General features: G+C 41.7%; 1 protein-coding gene across 50 annotated transcripts in view; it reads left to right on the top strand.

Moving 5' to 3' along the window:
- Positions 1–20206, top strand: part of cast (calpastatin) — a 36614-nt gene that overhangs the window by 14831 nt on the left and 1577 nt on the right. For 6 of the 50 annotated variants that reach the window (XM_071493023.1, XM_071493024.1, XM_071493021.1 and 3 more), the window contains 33 exons: positions 5336–5404; positions 7082–7216; positions 7592–7702; positions 8491–8622; positions 9228–9356; positions 9819–9863; positions 9947–10048; positions 10170–10250; positions 11017–11055; positions 11936–12022; positions 12272–12436; positions 12668–12802; positions 12891–12995; positions 13130–13246; positions 13327–13440; positions 13541–13663; positions 14328–14414; positions 14501–14605; positions 14740–14856; positions 14993–15106; positions 15530–15643; positions 15866–15949; positions 16372–16476; positions 16620–16736; positions 16969–17082; positions 17169–17276; positions 17376–17483; positions 17584–17676; positions 18045–18089; positions 18180–18317; positions 18579–18656; positions 19687–19716; positions 20009–20115. In XM_071493023.1, coding sequence (XP_071349124.1) covers positions 5336–5404; positions 7082–7216; positions 7592–7702; positions 8491–8622; positions 9228–9356; positions 9819–9863; positions 9947–10048; positions 10170–10250; positions 11017–11055; positions 11936–12022; positions 12272–12436; positions 12668–12802; positions 12891–12995; positions 13130–13246; positions 13327–13440; positions 13541–13663; positions 14328–14414; positions 14501–14605; positions 14740–14856; positions 14993–15106; positions 15530–15643; positions 15866–15949; positions 16372–16476; positions 16620–16736; positions 16969–17082; positions 17169–17276; positions 17376–17483; positions 17584–17676; positions 18045–18089; positions 18180–18317; positions 18579–18656; positions 19687–19716; positions 20009–20107 — 3345 coding nt within the window. In that variant the 3' untranslated portion in view covers positions 20108–20115. Of the gene's footprint in view, positions 1–5335; positions 5405–7081; positions 7217–7591; positions 7703–8490; positions 8623–9227; positions 9357–9818; positions 9864–9946; positions 10049–10169; positions 10251–11016; positions 11056–11935; positions 12023–12271; positions 12437–12667; positions 12803–12890; positions 12996–13129; positions 13247–13326; positions 13441–13540; positions 13664–14327; positions 14415–14500; positions 14606–14739; positions 14857–14992; positions 15107–15529; positions 15644–15865; positions 15950–16371; positions 16477–16619; positions 16737–16968; positions 17083–17168; positions 17277–17375; positions 17484–17583; positions 17677–18044; positions 18090–18179; positions 18318–18578; positions 18657–19686; positions 19717–20008; positions 20121–20206 lie in introns of all 50 variants that reach the window. The other 44 variants (XM_071493035.1, XM_071493036.1, XM_071493033.1 and 41 more) reach the window with 20 other exon arrangements.

Raw genomic sequence — 20206 nt, 5'->3', positions numbered from 1 at the left:
CTGGACAGAATAACAGGAACACCATCGCTCAACAATCTGAAGAAATTAGTGCACCGTTAAATTGTCACTGTCTAGATAAAAATGTAATCACTTCATCAAGGTAGTGGGCTATTTGCATATATGATACATAAGATTTGAAGGTGTTCCTGTGACTTTCTCCAGCCCATTTATGGCTGTGTGAGAAACGTAGCTAGCTGCTAGCTTGAGCTCCCCTAGCTTTTGTTCTCCAAAGGGGGTTTCTTAGTTTTTTCGGAAAAAGCTAACATGACTGTGTGTTTCTATCCAAATTCAAAGGTTGGTCAGTGTATTTGCAAACAAAATTTTGCCCTCGCCTCATTTTTTTTTTTTTTCGGATTTACCAGCTAATGCTGCAGCTAGCATGACATTTTGATAATGCACCTACTTTGTTGCACTGCTAAACCTCATGGGTACAACTGGTTAACAAACTATCAAATACTGAGAGCTGACATTTGTACCCTTGATTTAAATTATTATTATTATTTTTTTAACTCTGCAGTAGTTCTTGATTTGAAAAGTTAAATTTACCATCAAACTGTATTTTATTCAGGCACAGTTGTTGTACCACATTGGAGAAGTTTGTCAGTTTGTCTTCTTTTGTAGAAAAAGGTTTTGATATCCTTTAGATTAAAGTGATAGTTTGGTTTATATGACGTCGGGTTTTGTGAGGTTCTTATTCCTTGTCACTTAAAAAAACAATATCAGTTTATGTGTACACTATATTTTGAACGTTTTTACCGCTTTATCTTGCCGTCAAACTGCCCTTTATGACTCCATCAGGTGATCTGCGGTGAAATGCAGTGAGCATTGTAGGTGTGATTATGCAAAGGAAAAGGATGAGGAGATGTGGTGCCAAAGCATAGGGCTGTTTCAAAAAAGTATTGATTTGATATGTAGAAACTCAGGTGAAGATTTCAACTTATACCAAGCCTTTGCTCCCCGGAGGTGTAGTTGTTGAATGTCGATGAAATAACTGTTTTGTTGTTGTTAATATGTGGAATTAATATTTTTACTGTGTAACACAGTAGTAGGTACCCTTTTACCTCAGAATATAGGTAGAAAACTCAGTGTCATGTTTCTGCTTTTCCGGAAAAACAAACTCTTTGCAAAAATATGTTACAGAGCAGAGGCTAACCCAGAGGAGGGGCCAGACACCACCATCCGTTTTTAAATGCTGCCTGGCGACACCTGTGCCAAGTATATCGCACTTTAAGATGCTTTTGATGAAAATGGCAGAATGCCATAATGTGCAAGGCATGTTTTTTTAAAAGCAACTTGTATCGTGTGTGCACTGTTTGCAGTGAGTGTCTGTGGATAGTCTTTCATCTATAAGCAGGGAGCAGTCTCCTGCACATGAGGTGTGAGGAATGCAGGAATGTTGCAGTTTGCAGTCACAGCAGACATAAACCTCACAAAGCGTTTGGGTGGGTCTCAGGTGAGCACAGAGTTCAGCCTGGTGACATGTCAAACGTCTGCTTCAGCCTCAGCTGTTCATCTGAAACTCGGGGACAAGTTAAGGAGAAAACTTTTTTCCAAATTTAAAAATGTCAGAAATGTGATATCCCCTTTTTATTTCTGAGTAAACCCAGGGAAGAGACCTTTTTGCTTCACTCTTTGGCATGTTTATGTATTATTGATCATTGCATTATGATCACCTGATGCTGACAGCATGAGTCATCTTGTAAAAATGCTGATATATTGAGATGTGTAGTCTCCATCCTGTCTGTGCATTGTTTGCCATGATGGACTGTAAATGAAATAAGCAGCCTGTTTGTTTGCCTGTTGGAAAAGCACCTGGGTGGTTCACTGTATGTGCTGCCTAACCTGTATTTGTTAAGTGGCATCTGTCACACAGTGAAGGCAGGGCTGGTGGTACACTTGTGCAATGGTTTTGATGTCAGACTGAGCCTTGAGGGGAGACCATTTTGTTTGTGTATGGCTTTGAAACATAGTTTCGATGGTCCCCTCCCCGACAGCATTGCAAATGTATGCAGGTGCTATTTTACGCAGTAAAATGTACATTTGTTCTGACTCCAAGAGGAGAGTGCAATGTATTCACCATTGAGATCGGCAAGGTAGCATGTTCCCACAGGTCCCATGCTTCCATGGTCGTGGTCCAGCGCTATGTGTGTGGACTGCTCTCACATGAATAACAAACAAATGAGTCACCAAATCCTCTTGGCTAACATCCTTTGGTTGCAACTGAGACATTTAAAGTTTGTATTATAACACACACGAGTTCCGAATCTTGTGAGGATGTGGTGGTCAAGAGCTTTGGGTTTACTGTAATGTGCATTTCTGTAAGAGAAATAATAGCTGTAAGGATGTCATTTGTTTGGCCAGTGACACATGATTTGTTTATTTCTAATGACATGCCAGAAATCAGAAGGGAAAAAAATAAGGGGAAGGAAACACTGCAGTTACCACAATACTTTTAATCAAATTAAACTAAAACTGCTTTTTCAGTGTCACATTATGTCCGTGTTGTCCTCAAGGCTGAATATCGCACCTCAGTAACGTGTAGCAGTAGCTGTTAGGTGCTGTGTTGTACTAAAACAACGGCACAAATGCATGAAGTTTGGCTTATTTTGTTGAAGAAATAGTTCAAGACATGGAAAATATGCTTATGAGTGTGATTGATAAGATAATTGTGTAACAGAAATATCTCAGTCTCAGCTGGTGGATTTTTGTTTCACATACATGCAGATACACATGAAACGCATCTGACACATCATGAGTTACCACCCAGCATGCTGTACTACTCTGTTTCCTTTTTTCAGTTGTTGAAGTTTTCTGTGGTCACTAGCAACAATCAATATTTAGTACAGTAACAGGAGCAACATGACTTCCCCTGTGGCAGGGGGGGTGCCCTGGCTGCTTGTGACCTCCTCGGTGCCATTTCCTCCTCCCTTTCTCTCTCTGAACAGCATTATAATGACTCTCCCAACTGTCAGTTAATAATAAAATTATCTAAAAACCTAATTAAAATAATCTTCCTACTTCTGCCACGAACTCCATCAGTTGCTGAAGACATAAAGGTAGAGAAAATTCATGTATTTCTGTTTCAAATAAAATTGAGGGTTTGAGGAATAACTTGAGCAACAGCGGTTGATGCAAAGCCCGAGCGAGCACTGTGTGTGATTTACATGTGCGAACCCTGAGCTGGTTTGTGTTATTTCTGTTAAATGCGACACCAGTGTGTTAGGCAATTGCTGCCAGTGATGAGCTGCAGTCATTTCTAAAGGTCCCAGATTGCAGATGTTTCAGAGTGGTGCAATTCATTATGTGCTCTGTCTTTCTGTTGTTCATCCGTCTGTTCTCCTTCACTCATTACAGTCGTTCACAGACATTCAGCCTGTCTTTACCCTCCATCCTGCCCACTCAGCATAACTCAAACGTGAGGCACAGCTGGCCTGACAGTTTAACTCACTCAGAGGCTTATAGGTGCTTAGACATGCGATAATGATAATAGGCACAGACATAGTTTTCTGTCACGGGACTCTCTAGTGTCTGTCAAGAATACTTTGAAATGAATGATTACCAACAGCACTGTTATCTGTGACCATACATTAGCATGCTTTGCAGTGCAGTGATTGTCTGTGTGCTCATATCCAAATGATCTCCCTACCTTCTGTGATAAGTATGAACAAATGGAGAAACAGAGTAATGTTCACAAACAGGCTGGCTTAGATCTGACTGTACAATGATACAACATCATACAATGCTTTGGGATGGATGTGAAACTAACAGCAATAATCCTGAGCTGGTGCCAGTGGGGTGGAGGCTCTGTACTCTTTATTCACACCACCTGAAAGGACAGGGCTCGGCTCTACAGCATGCAGGACTCCACCTGGAGACCGCTGAACGCACCTTAAAGGCTGGTCTTAAAAAGGAGTTCATTTAGCAGACTGTTAGTATACTTTAATAAAACTAAAAATACATACCCTTTATCCTTCAGTACAAACACGCTGGATTAGAGAGTGAGTGAGTATTACACTTGAGCTTGTACTGTTCATTTAATACCAGGGGAAACATTGCATATCTACTAGTTTGAATTATCTGGGTAACTACATCTCCGGATTCTGGGGTATTTTGCGCAAATAATGGAGCTTGTTGCAGGTGGCTCAGAGAGCTGACTCACTGCACCATGTTTCCATGCCCAAATTAATGATAAATGAACGTGCAGACTAGACTGAGTTTGGTAGGCCAGCTTTAGTTGTTAATATGGTGCTTGATGCACTGTCTTGTATTATGTGGCCTCCATAGCCAGGTCTTAAAAATAGACCCTGGTCTTTGAATGAATACAATGATGCATGCATATGGTACCCGAGGAGGTGCAGAAAGCGCCTGTCAGTTCTTCAGGTTAGGGGAAAGAGCAAATCCAGAACCATTTAAGAAAGAGTGCTACAGTCTCTACCAGTCTAAGCAGTGTGCACCGCAGTACAATATGCAGAAGTTTGCAAACTTTACAAACATTGGAGACTAGGTCAGTTTTACCACTGGTGGATTTAACACAAAATATACTGTAGGTCATCTCAGAGAAGCCTTTTAAGGTTAGGTCTTTATGTCTTAGGTCAGCAGGAACAGCAGTATGAATCACCAGACGACAAACTGGATCTTTAGCACGAGCAGTGAACTTTTGTAACTGAACAGGAAAGAGAATCAGCAACAGAAACTCGAATCTTATCAGGATGAAATCTAAGATCATGGCACTGTGTGACTGGTAGTTGGTGTGTAAGGAAGTGCAGAGTGTGTGAGCATGAAAAATGGCTGCACCATAGTCCTCAACTGTCAAAGTCCAAGGGACGACCTCACTGACAACGGATGTGAATGATCTTAACTTAACCATCTGTTATGTCAGCTGAAGAGTAACTTATCTATCACCCTTTCGTCATCGCTGTTGCTGTGGCGACCACAAACAACAATAATACTCGGTCTCTTTGCTCTCTGCTGACAACCAACAGTCACACCCTTCAGTCTGGAATGTAGTGCTTGAATCTACCACCGCGGACTGCAGTATGATGGATGGGTGGGTGATAGATGATGAATGTGTTTGTGGGTATTTTTCAGCGGTACATGACGACACTGTAGTAGATGTGTATGTGGGGTTTCTCTCTTTACCTCTCTCTTTGGAGCTGAAGTGACATCCATCCATCCATATATCAAAAGATTAGCTGCAGGGAAGGTTTTGTTTTTCTTGCCTCTTGTGAAACTGAGATGTTGCTCAGTGTGAACCAGGATCATGATGCTTTCTTGTTAGATTTTTCACTGCACATATGTAACTTTTCTCTCTTTGTTTGTCCGGTTCTCTCTGCAGTCGCAGCCTAGCCAGGCCACACCCAAACCGGCAGCCCAGGTCTCCACTGTGAAGCCTGCACAGTTTGAGGTATTAAGCATTCCTCTGTAACACCTTTTAACCTCTTCTCTCCCTGCTCTCTCTGTCTAAAGAAACTCATTTGTTAACTTCCTGTGTGTGGCTGACCCCTGACCCCCCCATTATCTGGACTATGTGTAGTATTGTTACTTCCTTTCCTGTTCCAGCGCTGTGCTGTTTAATGTTTTAGCTACAACATTTTTAAGTAGAATGAGGCTATAGGTGTAGCTATGTCCTCTGAGCTGTAGCACACAGAAAAGAAAACCTTTCTCTTCCTTCCATTCAAGCACAAGGGGTAACACCCAGTTACTTAGTGAGTGGGAAGCAGTTTGGACCCCCTAATGCTGCACTCAAACAATGGATCAAAGTGATTGTTCAATTCGATCTGTTGCTGATTGCGCTAATTTCCAGATGATGGGATAAACGAACTTCAGGAAGTGGACATTTAAGAGTCAGCAGTTATACTGTTTATACTGTTGATGACTTCATGCCAGGTTTGCAGGTTCATTTGAAGGATCTTGGTTCATGTTAACATAACAGCCTGATGTCTGTTGCCATGAAGCAGTTGGCAGACTTCAACAAAGACTTTTTAGTTATTTGGCATAAATGTTTCATTAAATGTCTGTCCACTGGATTGGAGACAACATCAGGACAAACTCTTCTTCTTGGCCTAAATTAAGAATGTATTTCTCTCCATTGTCTACAACTTTGTTACTTATTATTTCCTTCTTCAAGGTGAGAGGGTGTTTAGACTGAACAAACCAACAGCAACAGCCTGAAGTGTTTTCACTTGGCCTTCAACACCTGTGCTCAGACGTCATCTATTTTGGTGTCTGGCCTGTAGAGAACAGATTGATGGGATATTTGGAAGTGGCTGTGTGCAGAAACTAGGTCTAATATTCAAAATAGTAATTAATCATAATGTGGGAGAAACTCACAGAGTTATTAATAGACTAAGCTTATTACTCAGCCATTAACGTTCAGCTATAAGTGACTCTTGTTAGCTGCTGACCTCGGTGCCCCTTTTCATACTCTTGTTGGGTTCAGCTATTCAAGTTTCAGTTGCAGCGTATAAGAGCCGTGCAGTGCAGCAGTAGATGTGCATACAGTGTACTGTACATCATATTGAGCCAAAAGAACATAGAGCTATGGGTGGTACATTAGTGTGGGCTTTTTTTCGCCTCAAATTGTATTATTTACATTTTTAAAATGATAGAATTGATCTTTACTATCTTTTCTATTTTTCTTTACATTTAAGTGGGTGTTTCAGCAGTGTAGAATTGTATTTCAGTAAAGTTTATGGTCTTACAAGAGAAAGATAAAACAAAAATAAAAATGGTCAAGATTGAAGTAACACAGTCCAAAATATCCTGACTTTTAGTCTCTAGTATTGCCCAAGGTCTAAAAACACTGTTTCCTACATTTCCCATCATGCAACCACTATCATCTTTTCATTTCACCTCCCTGCCTGGCATCCACACCCACTTATTTCAAACATACTGCCCCCAGTTTGTAATGTAGGCTTTGAGTTATGCATTTGTAGTATTCAAGCCCAAGTCGAGATAGCCTGATGTCACCGTGATGTCACCAGGGTCATTTGCTCAGCTCCCTCCAGAACCACAGAAAACATTATACAACTGTTTACACAGGCTGTGTAGTACTCCTAATGATGAGTAAACTGCATTGCAGAAGGCATCATCGGGATCTGACATGGCTACTAAGCCTGGAGTGGTTACCATAGGAGCCACAGGAAGTGGCGTCACGGCAAGAGGAAGTGCTTCAGTTGGGACAGCAGGAAAAGAGGCACCTAAAGCCAAACCAGAGGTAGACAGACCCTGGATGCCTAAATAAACGTGGAGGGGGCTTTTGGCTGTGATGTAACATGAATCACCACTTCCTTCTTTTGGTCTCAACACTTTGAGCGCTCAACATGAGGCAGCCCACATTTCTTCTTCACTGGCTTCATCACCTTTTCATCTTGCAAAATATTTTTCGCCTCTCGGCCTCCATTTTTCCCTCTGTACACGTTGTCTCTCTGGCTCGGCCGTTCACACCACCTGGATCTGAACACTCGTAGCTTCACAATAATAATCTCTCATATCGCCACGCTTGGGAAGTTTGTTCTTCAGACACTGTGGAGCTGACTTCATCGATAACATCCTCATGGCTTTCTCTAAACACATGCTCCTTGGTTTGTAGACTAACACTACGCCGGCAGGTGCTACTGTTATTGACATGTCGTCTGCTGGGGCTACTGTTGTTGACATGACATCAGCAGGTGCGAGGAGCGGTCCTAAAGAGATGCCGAAGGTAATGATGTCATCTTGGCCAAAGTGCTGGTCGGTGCTTTTTCTTGCTTTAACCTGGGTATCATTTTAACTATGACCATTTTACTTTTTAACTTTTAGATTGATTTCATACAAACTAGGCAGCTTGCAGACACTTGAAACTGTGTATTGATAGTTCATCCTTCATACTGGATGTAATATTATCTGTATTTTTTTATGTTGCTGTCTCTGTGGACAGATACCGCTGTTAAAATGCCCATGTGGTTGTGGGAAGCACATACTCTCAAAAAGCATGATTTATGTGCCAGCTCTATAGCACCCTTTTAAATCAGACTACCCAATTCACATGATGCACATGATTTTCATAACACCCAGGTTTGGTTATTATTGGAGTTCTTCTCAGCAGCTGACTGTCAAAAAGCCTTTTAAATATTTTGTGAATCAGTGTAATAAATGTCAACAGAGAACTAGTACAATGTTTAGAAAAGGTTCAGCTGTACTATAAAATATACAAAGTTTGTTTAAATGGGCTGAAGCATGAAAAAGCACCCGTATTTAAACTTAAACTGATCAGTGGTCAGATTTGTCTCAGGCTTGAATCCCAGCAGATCTAATTGGAAAAACAACCTATTTGAAATAATTTTGGACTACAGTGACAGATCTGACCAGTGATCAGCATACATTTTCTCCTGTTCTGTGTTCGCTAACACTGCTGCTTTAAACATATCTTTTCACTATGTTTACTGATTTAGTATTGCAGTGTATGTCATCCTTGTGTTTGTGAGTAATCATTCGGCAACATGTTTGTAGACTGCACCTGTCTCCCAAGTCAAAGCCACAGCTGCAGCTCATTCTCCTGCTGCTGGAACAGCTGCAGCCGCTGGCACGGCAGCGACCACTGCTGTAACCAAACCTAAAGAGTCGCCCAAAGACACGGCTAAGGTAGACTCCACTGCTGCACACTTCTCAGACCCTTTAATGCCTCCATGGCTTTCTCGAGGTGTAGCCTTCCTTTTGAGGCTTGCTGCGGTCATTTATTTATTTCTTTTTTTTCTGCAGCATCTTTGTGTCGCAGAGTCTTATCAGGGTTTGCCACTTCCTGAAAACACTCAGATACTTGCTTTGGACATTTCTTGTTTGGGAGTTTCTTTGAAAACAAGTAACAGCTTTGGCCTTCCTTTTCTTGATGACCAGTTGGGAAATATAAAGGACTTTTGTTCGTTACTCTGCAGCTCTTTGCTCAGCATGCCTACGCTTGTTATTGTATTTGCTCATAGTGCACTTGCAACACCACACATACATCAGGAATCTGAGTCAGGCAAAGGAAACAAAATGAAGAGGAGAGGCCAACAGAGTGTTGCTACTTCTAAACTAATGACTCATCAGTTATCAAGATGGTGGAGGCTTTCTTCTGCTGAAATCGGTTTCTCGCTGCCTTGTCTGTCGTTTGTTTATTTGGATACATTACTTACTTTGTACGAGTGCACCGGACCTGTTTGCTTGAAATGTACTTGGCCGATAATAGATTCAAATTCATTGTATTTTAGAGTACCACCGCCATCACAACAGTCAAAGCTGATGTATCTAAAGTTGATCCTACTAAAACATCAACGGCAGCAGCTGGAAATGTATCTGTGCAGGGGAAAAAAGAAGAAGCCAAACCAGCACAAACAAAGGTAGACAAACCTGAAACCAACCCGGGTGGAGGCTCTCTGATTCTTTCGTCCTCTGTATTTTCTGTAGAATAATAATGGGAAGATTCTCAGGGGAAGGTGCACGCTGTCCCCTCTCTGTACTGGACTGAATAGATCACTAATTGCTTAAGAGATGCCTTCAGGGGCTTTAGGGATTTTTCTTATCTGTCCACTTTGAGAAAATGTCTTGTGTTTTAATAAATTAGCAAATCCCATGTTTTTATAGTTATCATTATTGTAATAATAGTTATATTAAATATATGATATTAATAATAATTATTATTATTAGGGTTGGCCTGGCATACATTGATCTATTTGTCTATATTCAAATTGCACTATTTTCATTCTTTTTATTCAGGGCTTTTCAATCACACATTGACCCCTCCATGCAAACAGATGGTTCTGTCTTGTTTAACATGAACTGATTCTGGGTCTGTTTTACAGGTGCAGGTGGAGGTTCCTTCCCCAGCAGCTAAAGGAGCCAAAGAGGTAAAGACTTAGTAAGGCAGTATGGGTTTGCTTTGAAAAGCATGTTGCTCGCTCCAGCATGCTGACTTGTACCGCATGTGCAGGCACCCGCAGTGGATCCGTTCGATGCCCTGGCCAGCATACTACCATCAGCTGATCCTGTCGCACCCCCGCAGCCTGTATACACTGGGCCAGAGGTCACCGAGGTACAGCACAGCTACACTGTACATGCATGGGTGTGTTTAAATAAAATGTGCAGCTAGGCGACTGCACTGAGCTGATGCATGGATCTTGTGTGAGTAACCGTGTGTGTTGCATGTGTCACAGCATGGCATCACCTCTGTGAAGGGTCAGAAGTGTGGAGAAAGAGACGACACGCTGCCTCCAGGCTACAGATTTGAAGATATGGTCAGTTCTCGCGAGTGTGCTCCTCTTCCTCACCTCCTCTGATTCACTAACTAGTTTTGTGCCAGTGAAGTGTGTTTTTTCGTCACAGTGATGTCTGTGATTTATACAGAACAATGGGGAAGTTTTAAAACATGACTTTCAGTGCTGTGAGCACTGCAAACAAAACTCAATTCACCTCCATTGTATTGTGATAGACATGAACAGGCCTAAGTATCGAACCTCTGTGTTTTCTTTGGCACGAACTGAAATGTGTTTGTGGCACAAGTATTTAAAAACTGATTGGTACCGAAGGTTGGATTCAGATTCATCCTCTGGTTAAAATAGTTCCTGATTTGAATTACATTTTTTGCCTATTTTAGGCTATTATATTTCAGAAACGTTTTTCTGTCTTTGCTTGTGTTCAGACTTTTGACATTTGATGAGTCTGGCTTTTTTGTTAGATAAAAGAGGATTTCTTGGGAAAATATGTTACATCCCAATAAGGTATTGAAAATCATCATTTTGCAACCCTTACCAAAACCCTTATCAGACCCAACTCAAGTGTCATATAAGCACTAACACTAAAGAATTTTAAATGATACTCAGCCCTGGTGTCAAACCAAAGCTATCTGCCCAGCTGGACACCACCAGAGGAAAATGAGAGACTATTTTGAACTGAGCCTTTAAGGCAGTATTTGTTTACTCAGTGAATTATGTCAGCATTTGAATTTTTTTCTTCTAGTCTAAAATTAACTTTTTTTTTTAAAAAATTAAATTTGTTTTCTAGGCCCCAGTTCCTGCAGATGTTAAACCAAAGGACGTTCCGGTAAGTGAAGCTCTCACAGCTCACACTCCATTTTGCTTCAGATAAAGTTCAGACAGAGACTCACTCTTTGTCAACTTTTTCCAACATCAACAGCAAATGAACATACACTTACATCACACACACACACACACACACACACACACACACACACACACACACACACACACACACACACACATACAGGAAGCACTGTTTCCACTGTGTTCCTCTAGAGTGGGGAATGCTGCATTGCACTTGTGGTTTCAAAGAGAAGAGAAGACCCACCTTCTCTGTTCAAACTCGTTGGCTCTTGTCTGGCCAAACCCAAACACTCAACTAAATACGTGTGTGCGACCACACAGACACGCACACATGAACGTACTGACACATCTGTTGCACACTTTGATATCCACCCATATGAAGGTTACTCTTTACTCACCCTCAACACACCCACATTTACATCATAGCCAACTCCCACTTTGTCATTTTGCCCAGAAAGAGTCTTCTTCGGTTTTGTGTCTCATGATCTGTTTCCACCCTGATACTTTCCTCCAGTGTGAGTTTTGTGATTTGAGTTTTTGTCTTTATCATATTTTTGCTAAATCTACACAGTTTTGTGTGTCAAATGTGGCTTTTTAGGGAGTTTATTTGTATTTTTCTGTCTCCATGTAATGTTAAGGGTGTGTCTGTTCTTTTCTTCCACTATTGGTACATGCAGTCTGGTTTGCATTATTTTGCCCCTTTGTTTGCCTTTTGGCTTGGTCGTACATGCCCTCTAGTGGAGGATCACATGGCTGATATGGAGCATGATGTGGAGGAATTCCTCTTAAAATCGGTCAGCCAAGATTATTTTAAGAATAGGTTTTAAGTCGTTATCTGGTGTTTTTTTTTCTCCTCTCAGAAACCACTGAGCACAGACGAGGCCCTGGATTCCCTTTCAGCTGGATTCATGACGTCCACTGCTCCAGCTGCACCCAAGAAGCAAGAGGTCAGAGTCCTTTAGGAGAATAATGTGCAGCATTTAGCACTCAGTTGCTTGTGCAGCCTCTGCCTTTACGCCCAATGTATCCTCATGGCAAAAGTCCATTATAAAGTTCCTGGTTTGGCATGTCTGTTGTAGATGGTATTAGCCCTGAATGTTCCCAAAAATCTTGTATCAAATTGAAGGCATGTGTTTTTGTTGTTATAAAAGTCTAAGAAATCCTCACTTTCTTTTTTTCCTACATGAAATGTATAGAAGAAAGACCATGTCGTCAGCGCCTCATCTGCTGGCCCTGCTAACTTTGCACCACCCCCTGTAAAAAGTGTGTGTCCTGCTCCTCCTGCTGATAAGAAGGCCAAGATGGAGCAAGTCGCAGATGATTTCTCTCTGGAGGCTGGACTTCCCTCTGCTCCTGCTACGGTACTTTCATGAAAGGGTGTCTTGGCTGGTCAGATGTCTGCCTTAAAATTTATAGAAACACTTTGCTGAAAGCTTTATGAGGCAGTAAAGGTGCTTGAACATCCTGTTTTTATGAATTATTATTAGATGATAATAAAAATCCTCTTTAATGAATAAATTACACGATTCATTTTATTATGTCTTAATTATGCATGTATCTGTAATGAGTGGTGTCTCTGTTGGCTCTTGTAGAAAGCAGTTCCTCCCGTGGCTGTGTGTCCTGCTCCTCCTGCTGATAAAAAAGCCAAGATGGAGAAAACTGCTGCAGATTTCTCTCTGAAGGCTGGACTGGATACCAGAGCGGACACCAAGCCCAAGAACAATGAGGTGAGATTTACAGGATATGAAGTCCACCCCTCTTCTCTTCTTCTTTCTGGGGTTAGTCATTAATTTCTCCAACTGTGCCTTCTTTCAGGGTCAGTCTATATCTACGGATGCTCTCAGCGCTCTTGGCGACATGTTGGCACCAGACGAACCAAAACCTGAATCCCCCAAACTCAGACCTGAGGACATCGTCTCGGTATGGGACACAAACACTCACTGATACACAAAGCATCATGTTGCTGGCACATGTTGCATCTGTGTTTCAACTCCTCACAGACTCTTTTTCTCACCAGATGTTGCTTTATTTCCTCCTCTTTTCCCTTTTCATAGGAGGACAAACTGAAGAAGGAGAAGGGTGTACTTGTTGGAGAGAGGGAGGACACACTGCCTCCAGAGTACAGGTTTAATAAGGAGAAACTCGAAAAACTGCCTGCTCCTAAACCTGAGGTGAGACTGGGACAAATTCACTTTAATGCTGTGTTGTTGTGCTCTTACATATTGACCCTTCCCTCTCTCTCCTCCTGCAGCCCACCATGGGCACCGGTGAGGCTCTGGACATTTTGTCTGGAGACTTCATGACCTCTTCAACGGCTCCTGCAGTCCAGGCTCCTGTTGTCACCCCCTCAGCTCCTCCGGCTCAGGTACACTGTGGATCTATATCTGGAAACAGTAGAAGAAAGTAATGCAAACAAACATAGAATCTAATAATTCATCTAATGACATCTCTGTTGATTGTTATAGAAAGCCCCTGCAGTTCCCCCTGTGGCTGTGTGTCCTGCTGCTCCTGCTGATAAGAAAGCCAAGATGGAGAAAGTCTCAGATGATTTCTCTCTGGAGGCTGGACTTTCGGCTTCCACTGCCACGGTACAGTAGAGCCAGCTCTCTCTTGGCCCTGTCGAATCTGCACTGATGTTGATGGGGTTTGTTCTGCAGAAGGTGAACCCATTATGTCAAATCAGTCAGTCAAATCTCAGTATACAGTCATCAAACACACACTGATACAGTCAGGGTAACTCACTCTTTCACTCTTTATCGTGGAAGCATGATCTCTAATGTCCATCAGGGATAAACACCCCACAAATCTCCTTAGATCACACATCTTGCTTGTCAAAATCATCAGGGTCAGACTTTATCTTCAGGATCCAGATGACTGTTGTGTGTACAGTTTGAATAGGAAGTGGTACCCACCAGGGCAGAATGACTTCCTATGATGCAGATTTGTTAAAATATAAACAAATAGGCAACAGGCAAAAGATACGGAGGTGTTAGTAGTTTTAATTTTAATATTCTGACATTCATCTTTCCATTTATTTCACCAGATTTCATGTTCATTGCAGCACAAAGCTTTGCTGATGTTGCCTAGCTCTTATTATTACCTCACGATCCAGACACTGACGGGCTGGAGTTAAAAACCGCCTCAAACGGAAATGACACTGCCTCCTAATGTTATGTGATCACTCAAATGCAACTCTTAAGTCAATTAGGTTATTAATACGGATTTTAATGTCATCTGTCTTGTCTGGTGTAGAAAGTTCAATCCTCTGCAGCTCCCCCTGCTTCTAAGAAAGCCACTGCTGGAAAGGACACCACTGCCACCAAGCTCAAAACTGATCAGGTGAGATAGAGATTTACAGATTAGTTTTTTCCTATTGTCCATATTTAAAGTATAAATGTTTGACAGATCTCCCATTCTTTCCTCAGGGTCAGTCTATATCTAAGGATGCTCTCAGCGCTCTTGGCGACATGTTGGCACCAGACGAACCAAAACCTGAATCCCCCAAACTCAGACCTGAGGACATCGTCTCGGTATGGGACACAAACACTCACTGGCACAGAAAGCCTCATGTTGCTGGCACATGTTGCATCTGTGTTTCAACTCATCACAGACTCCTTTTCTCACCAGATGTTGCTTTATTTCCTCCTCTTTTCCCTTTTCATAGGAGGACAAACTGAAGAAGGAGAAGGGTGTACTTGTTGGAGAGAGGGAGGACACACTGCCTCCAGAGTACAGGTTTAATAAGGAGAAACTCAAAAAACTGCCTGCTCCTAAACCTGAGGTGAGACTGGGACAAATTCACTTTAAGGCTGTACAGATTATTGTGTTGAGCTTTTACAAATGATATACAGATGGGAGATAAACTCATCAATAAATGCATGATATTGATTGACCCTTCCCTCTCTCCCCTACTGCAGCCCACCATGGGCACCGGTGAGGCTCTGGACATTTTGTCTGGAGACTTCATGACCTCCTCAACAGCTCCTGCAGTCCAGGCTCCTGTTGTCACCCCCTCAGCTCCTCCGGCTCAGGTACACTGTGGATCTGTTATTAGTGCCTGCAGCCAAAATCAGCCAAAAGCAGACTGATATACAGATAAATTATTCCAACAGATAATTTTGTTTTAAAAGAAACCCTGGTGATGAGAGGATGGTGTTTGTGTTCTACTTGTTTAGTAGATGGACATTTTGCAGGAGAGAAAAAAGACAATTTATGGTTACACAGGAGGTTCTGTGTCTCTTAGCCAGGCTAACTCTTTCCCCCTGTTTTCAGTCTTTGTGCTAAGCTAAGCTAGAGTGGTGTTCCTCTGCGAGAAACCACATACGTCCATATCGATAGCAATGTAAACTAATTTGAAGACTTTGTTAAAATTAAGATGTTTTTATTTTGTATTATTTCCTTAGGTCAGTGTGAGCTCTGTGTTAACACTGAAAGCTGTTGTCTCTGTTTTCCAGAGCAAAGTTGAGGATCTATCAGCTCTAGATTTACTTGCTGGAGATTTTGTGGCTCCAACTAAAGCTTCTGGAGTTCAGGCACTCGTCCCTCCCTCTACCAAGAAGGCACCAGAGGTAAAGCTATAGCTTTGAATGTGTGTGTGTGTGTGTGTGTGTTTGCATATTTGTGAACGATTGTCTCTTTCTATAGTATATGTCTCTTTACTAAGTTAATAGAATAAATGGAAAGAACTTTGTTTCTGCTCTGATCTGTGTGTGTCTGTCCTTGTGTCCTCTAGCATCCCATGTCTCTTTCAGTCTACATGTCCCACTGTATGTCCTTTTGTGTTTCTATAGAGAACAGTTTGTCCTCTGGAGCAACCCAGCACAATTGATGTCATCCCTGCACAACCGCAACCTGGAAAACCCAAGATGGAGAAGGTAACCATGACGATACAAATGACCTTTTTTTTTTTTTTTTTTTTTTTTTTTTTTTTTTACTTTTTCACTTGTTTTTTTAAGACTAGCCTAAATTGTAATTTATTGTTGTTGTTTCTTTGGACAACTGGACAACTGTCTCCCCCTGTTTCCAGTCTTTGTGCTGAGCTAAACTAGCCATCTTGCACAGTTAGAGAGTGGTGTCAGTCAGTCCCATCATCTAATGCTCTCTCTCTCTCTCTTATATGTTTTATTTATTCTATTTTATCTGATCCATCTAATATTCTAGCATAACAACTTAATAGCATCCCTTTTGTTACACTGCTTGTTTTACTCGGTGCATGTGACAAAGAGAGAGCCTTGAAACCTTGAGCTTGCTATTAAAACTATCACAGCTAAATCGCAATCTCCTCCTCTCTCCTCAGGGTGACTCTTTGTCTCTGGATGCTCTCAGTGCTCTTAGCGACACGTTGCCAGCAGATGTACCAAAACCTGAATCCCCAAAACTCAGACCTGAGGACATTGTCTCGGTATGGGACATGCAGTCTCTTACCATCATACACACACCCTATCAAGTTATCATTGAGAGCCATGGTGCCCTCCTTTTGTTTATTTCCATGTGTGCATGTGTGCATTCATTTGTGAGTTTGTGATTTTTTTTCCCTTTTCATAGGAGGACAAACAGAAGAAGAAGAAGGGTGTGCTTGTAGGAGACAGGGAGGACACACTGCCTCCAGAGTACAGGTTCAAAGAGGATGAACTCAAGAAACTGCCTGCTCCTAAACCTGAGGTGAGACTGGGACAAATTCACTTATAAGGATTATAAGCTGTGTTTTATTATTAAAGTACAAGCTTTAGAATCAAGTTTCAGGTCAGGTCTCCCTGAGCAATGATATTTTTGAAGATACATTTTCTACTTCATTTGTAATGATAAGGCAAGGATTTTATATTATCTCATATCTCATATTCCATATGAAAACACATAGTTCCTCATCATTTTCTCTCCTCCCTTCCTGCTGCAGCCCACCATGGGCACCGGTGAGGCTCTGGACATTTTGTCTGGAGACTTCATGACCTCCTCAACAGCTCCTGCAGTCCAGGCTCCTGTTGTCACCCCCTCAGCTCCTCCAGCTCAGGTACACTGATTACCTGTGGTAGCAACATTAATATAATAATCCCTGCCTACACAGGCCTTATACATTTCATTCTGTGCCCTCCTCAGTCCTCTGCAGACTTTGCTCTGGATGCCTTGGCAGGAGAATTTGTTGCCCTCAGTGCTGCTCCGACAGTGAAGTCTGCTGCTTGTGTTCCCACAGAAACTCACCCGGAGGTAAACACGCAAACACATCTCCAGCCTTTTCCAACCTATTAGACTCTCTAAAACCCTGAAGTTCCATCATAATCATTTTGTCTGTGTTTGTGCACTCAGCTGGCAGCAGGAGCAGACAACGCCCTAGATGCTCTTTCAGATACCTTGAAGGATATCACACCCGCCCCTCAGCCCATCCCAGTTGTTCCTGCCAAAAACATTGTCAAGGTAGCCAACATGGGAGAGAATATTTTCAATTTCAGAGCATTCCTCAGAAAATGAGGTGTGCCGGTCACTTCAGCTGTTCTGATTTGTTTGCTTGTTGCAGGAGAAAGAGATTGTTGAGGAGAGGCTGATTAAGATGGGAGAGAGAGACGACACGCTGCCACCAGAGTATCAACCTACTGAGGAAGATCTTAAGGTAAACTGACCTCTACATTTATACATTATGAATACTGTGTGTGCTTTATTATGACAATATGGGGCTTTTAATTCTAGATAAAAGACTAAATGAATTTCGTTTCTGAATTTCTGATCAATTGGCCTTCTAATAAAAGATATTAGTCCTTTTAATACCCGATGGCTGTCCTATAAAAAAAAAAACCAACAAAAAAAAAAACCTTAAAAAAAGAATATGATGGTTCTATTATAGTTATAATGGTTATAATTGTTGCACAGGAACAACAGTAAAACATATATTAATGTTTGTTGATGTTTACTTAAATCTTTACTGGGCCATGTTTATTTACATTCACTGTGTGTCTCATGTGCATCAATTTCATTTTAAAGAAAATGGCAGAGGCAAAGGCAAAAGCAGCTGCAGCCCCCAAGGAGGTAAGTCTGTCAGATTACAATAATGATAAAATGATGAAGAGATAGGACATGCAGACCACGTTTAATTTCCTGTCTTCTTATGCCCTGTAGAAGACAATGGATGATATTGCAGCCTTGGACCTGCTGTCCAGTGATTTCTCTGCTGCTCCCAGGCCTGCTGCACCAGTCACATCATCTGCAGCAGCAACAAAGCTGGAACCACCTGTGCTGGACTCAGAGCCCCTGAAGGTAGCACAGACACTTAACTGTAAAACTACTTTTTCACCTCGTCCCTTTAAGTCTCGTACCCCTGTATGACATTTTGACATGGCTGCACACCGGTTAGGTGAGGCAGTTCCAGGGCCCTGGTATTGTGCAATACTGGTTGACTTTGGTTTATACAAAATTGTTTCTGATTGTAACCTAAACTACTACAGGCTACTGCATTATGAACTGATTATGAGCTGATCATGTTAGGTAAGTTTGTTTATCACTTTTTTTCTTTCCTAGCCAATGGCTGGTGCTGCTCTGGACTCCCTGTCTGGTACTCTGCTCCCAGAGTTAAAATCTAAAACAGACAAATCAAAGGTAAAAAGAACATCTGTGTGAGATCCCACTCTTATCAAACTTCAAAGAAACATTTATCAAGTGATTTACTCCTACTCTGAATTAAACCGCACGTATTGTTTCTGGTAATATAGCATAAATCATGATCAATGATGTTTTGCAGAATCACTTCAGAGTACATCTCAGAAGGTTTCTAGTCACCTTCGTATGTGTGCTCCAGTCATCTAGGACCTACTGTGTTAACTGTAGCTGTGAGCTGTGTGATATTTAAGGGTTTTATTCTTAACTTTGCAAGTTGGAACAAGAGTGAAGGGTTTCTACTTTGATCTTTCACTTAAAGGTCCTGTATTGTATAAAGTGAGATTTGCATGTCTTTTTCTATTATAAAGCAGGTGCAGTTGTTATATTAATACTGTGAAACCACCACAGTGCTCAGTCCAGAGAGAAATGCACACAGCCTGTATTCAGAATTCCATAAAACAAGCTGTCGGGTCTTCCAACTTCACAACAAAGCAGTCACCGGTCTCAGCCATGCCCCAGGCCCAACCCACACAGACCCACCATGAAACCTTGATTTGGTTTCTCTGAGTGTTTTCCTGATACCTGCTATATCTTTATTTAAACACTCAGAAAACAGTCAGCCAATCAGAGGAGAGGCTCAGAGCCTCAGTCTCACTGACCTGCTGTTACTAGAACTCCAGAGAGAAGCCTGGAGAGTTGTTGTACATTGAGATGGTTTTTGGTACTGAAAACCACAAATATACCTTCCTAAGGATATCATAACTTCATATAAAACATATAATATGGGACCTTTAAGTCTAAATTTTAACTTAAGCAGTGTGATGAATATGGACCCAGATTATTAAAACTCTGCTGCAGACTATTGGCGGTTCATAAGTACACCATTTTACTGATGTTAGACACTTTTAGTTATCATTGTTACATGGCGCCCTCTAGAGGCTGTTTACTAGCATCTACTATATCAGTGGTCACCGCCCCACAGAGCAATGTGGAGCAGTTGAGCCTAACCAAGGTGTCAACTTTGTTCCAGGGCAAGAGCAAGTCAAAGTCAAAGTCAAAAGTAAGAAAATTACCTGTTGCATGACGACTGAAATTAAGCTGGATATGCACGATTATAAAATGAATCTCTGCGCTTGTAATTGAGCCAAAGCCCCAAAATAAAGATGATCAGTGGAGCCTATCTCCTGCTGCCTGCACACAGCTGCATGTGATCCACTCTCCTCACTCTGATTTGCCTCATGTCAAATTCCTCCAATAATTACATCAAATCTGTAAAATTATCGCATGCAAAAGTGCTGCTTCTTCTTTTCCTTTATATATATATATTTTTAAATTTAAACATTGTGTTTCAGAAACACCATGCAGATGAGCCATCTGCCACTGACCAGCTATCAGCTCAACTAAGCTCAGACGTTGTGCAAACATCTACAAAGAAGGGAGGCAAGAGCTAGACCACTTGGTAAGGTTTGTTGTCATCTTGTTCACATGATAAAAGATGTAACATGCCAAACACGGTGAGGATAAATGTCCACGCCTTTCCACTGACGGCT

This window comes from Trachinotus anak, unplaced genomic scaffold (genome assembly GCF_046630095.1).
Source record: "Trachinotus anak isolate AG129_WGS33_773 ecotype Australia unplaced genomic scaffold, CSIRO_AGI_Tana_v1 ptg000013l, whole genome shotgun sequence".
Taxonomy (NCBI): Eukaryota; Metazoa; Chordata; class Actinopteri; order Carangiformes; family Carangidae; genus Trachinotus; species Trachinotus anak.
Note: the sequence above shows the minus strand (reverse complement) of the source record. Positions and strands in the feature narration are given on the sequence as shown.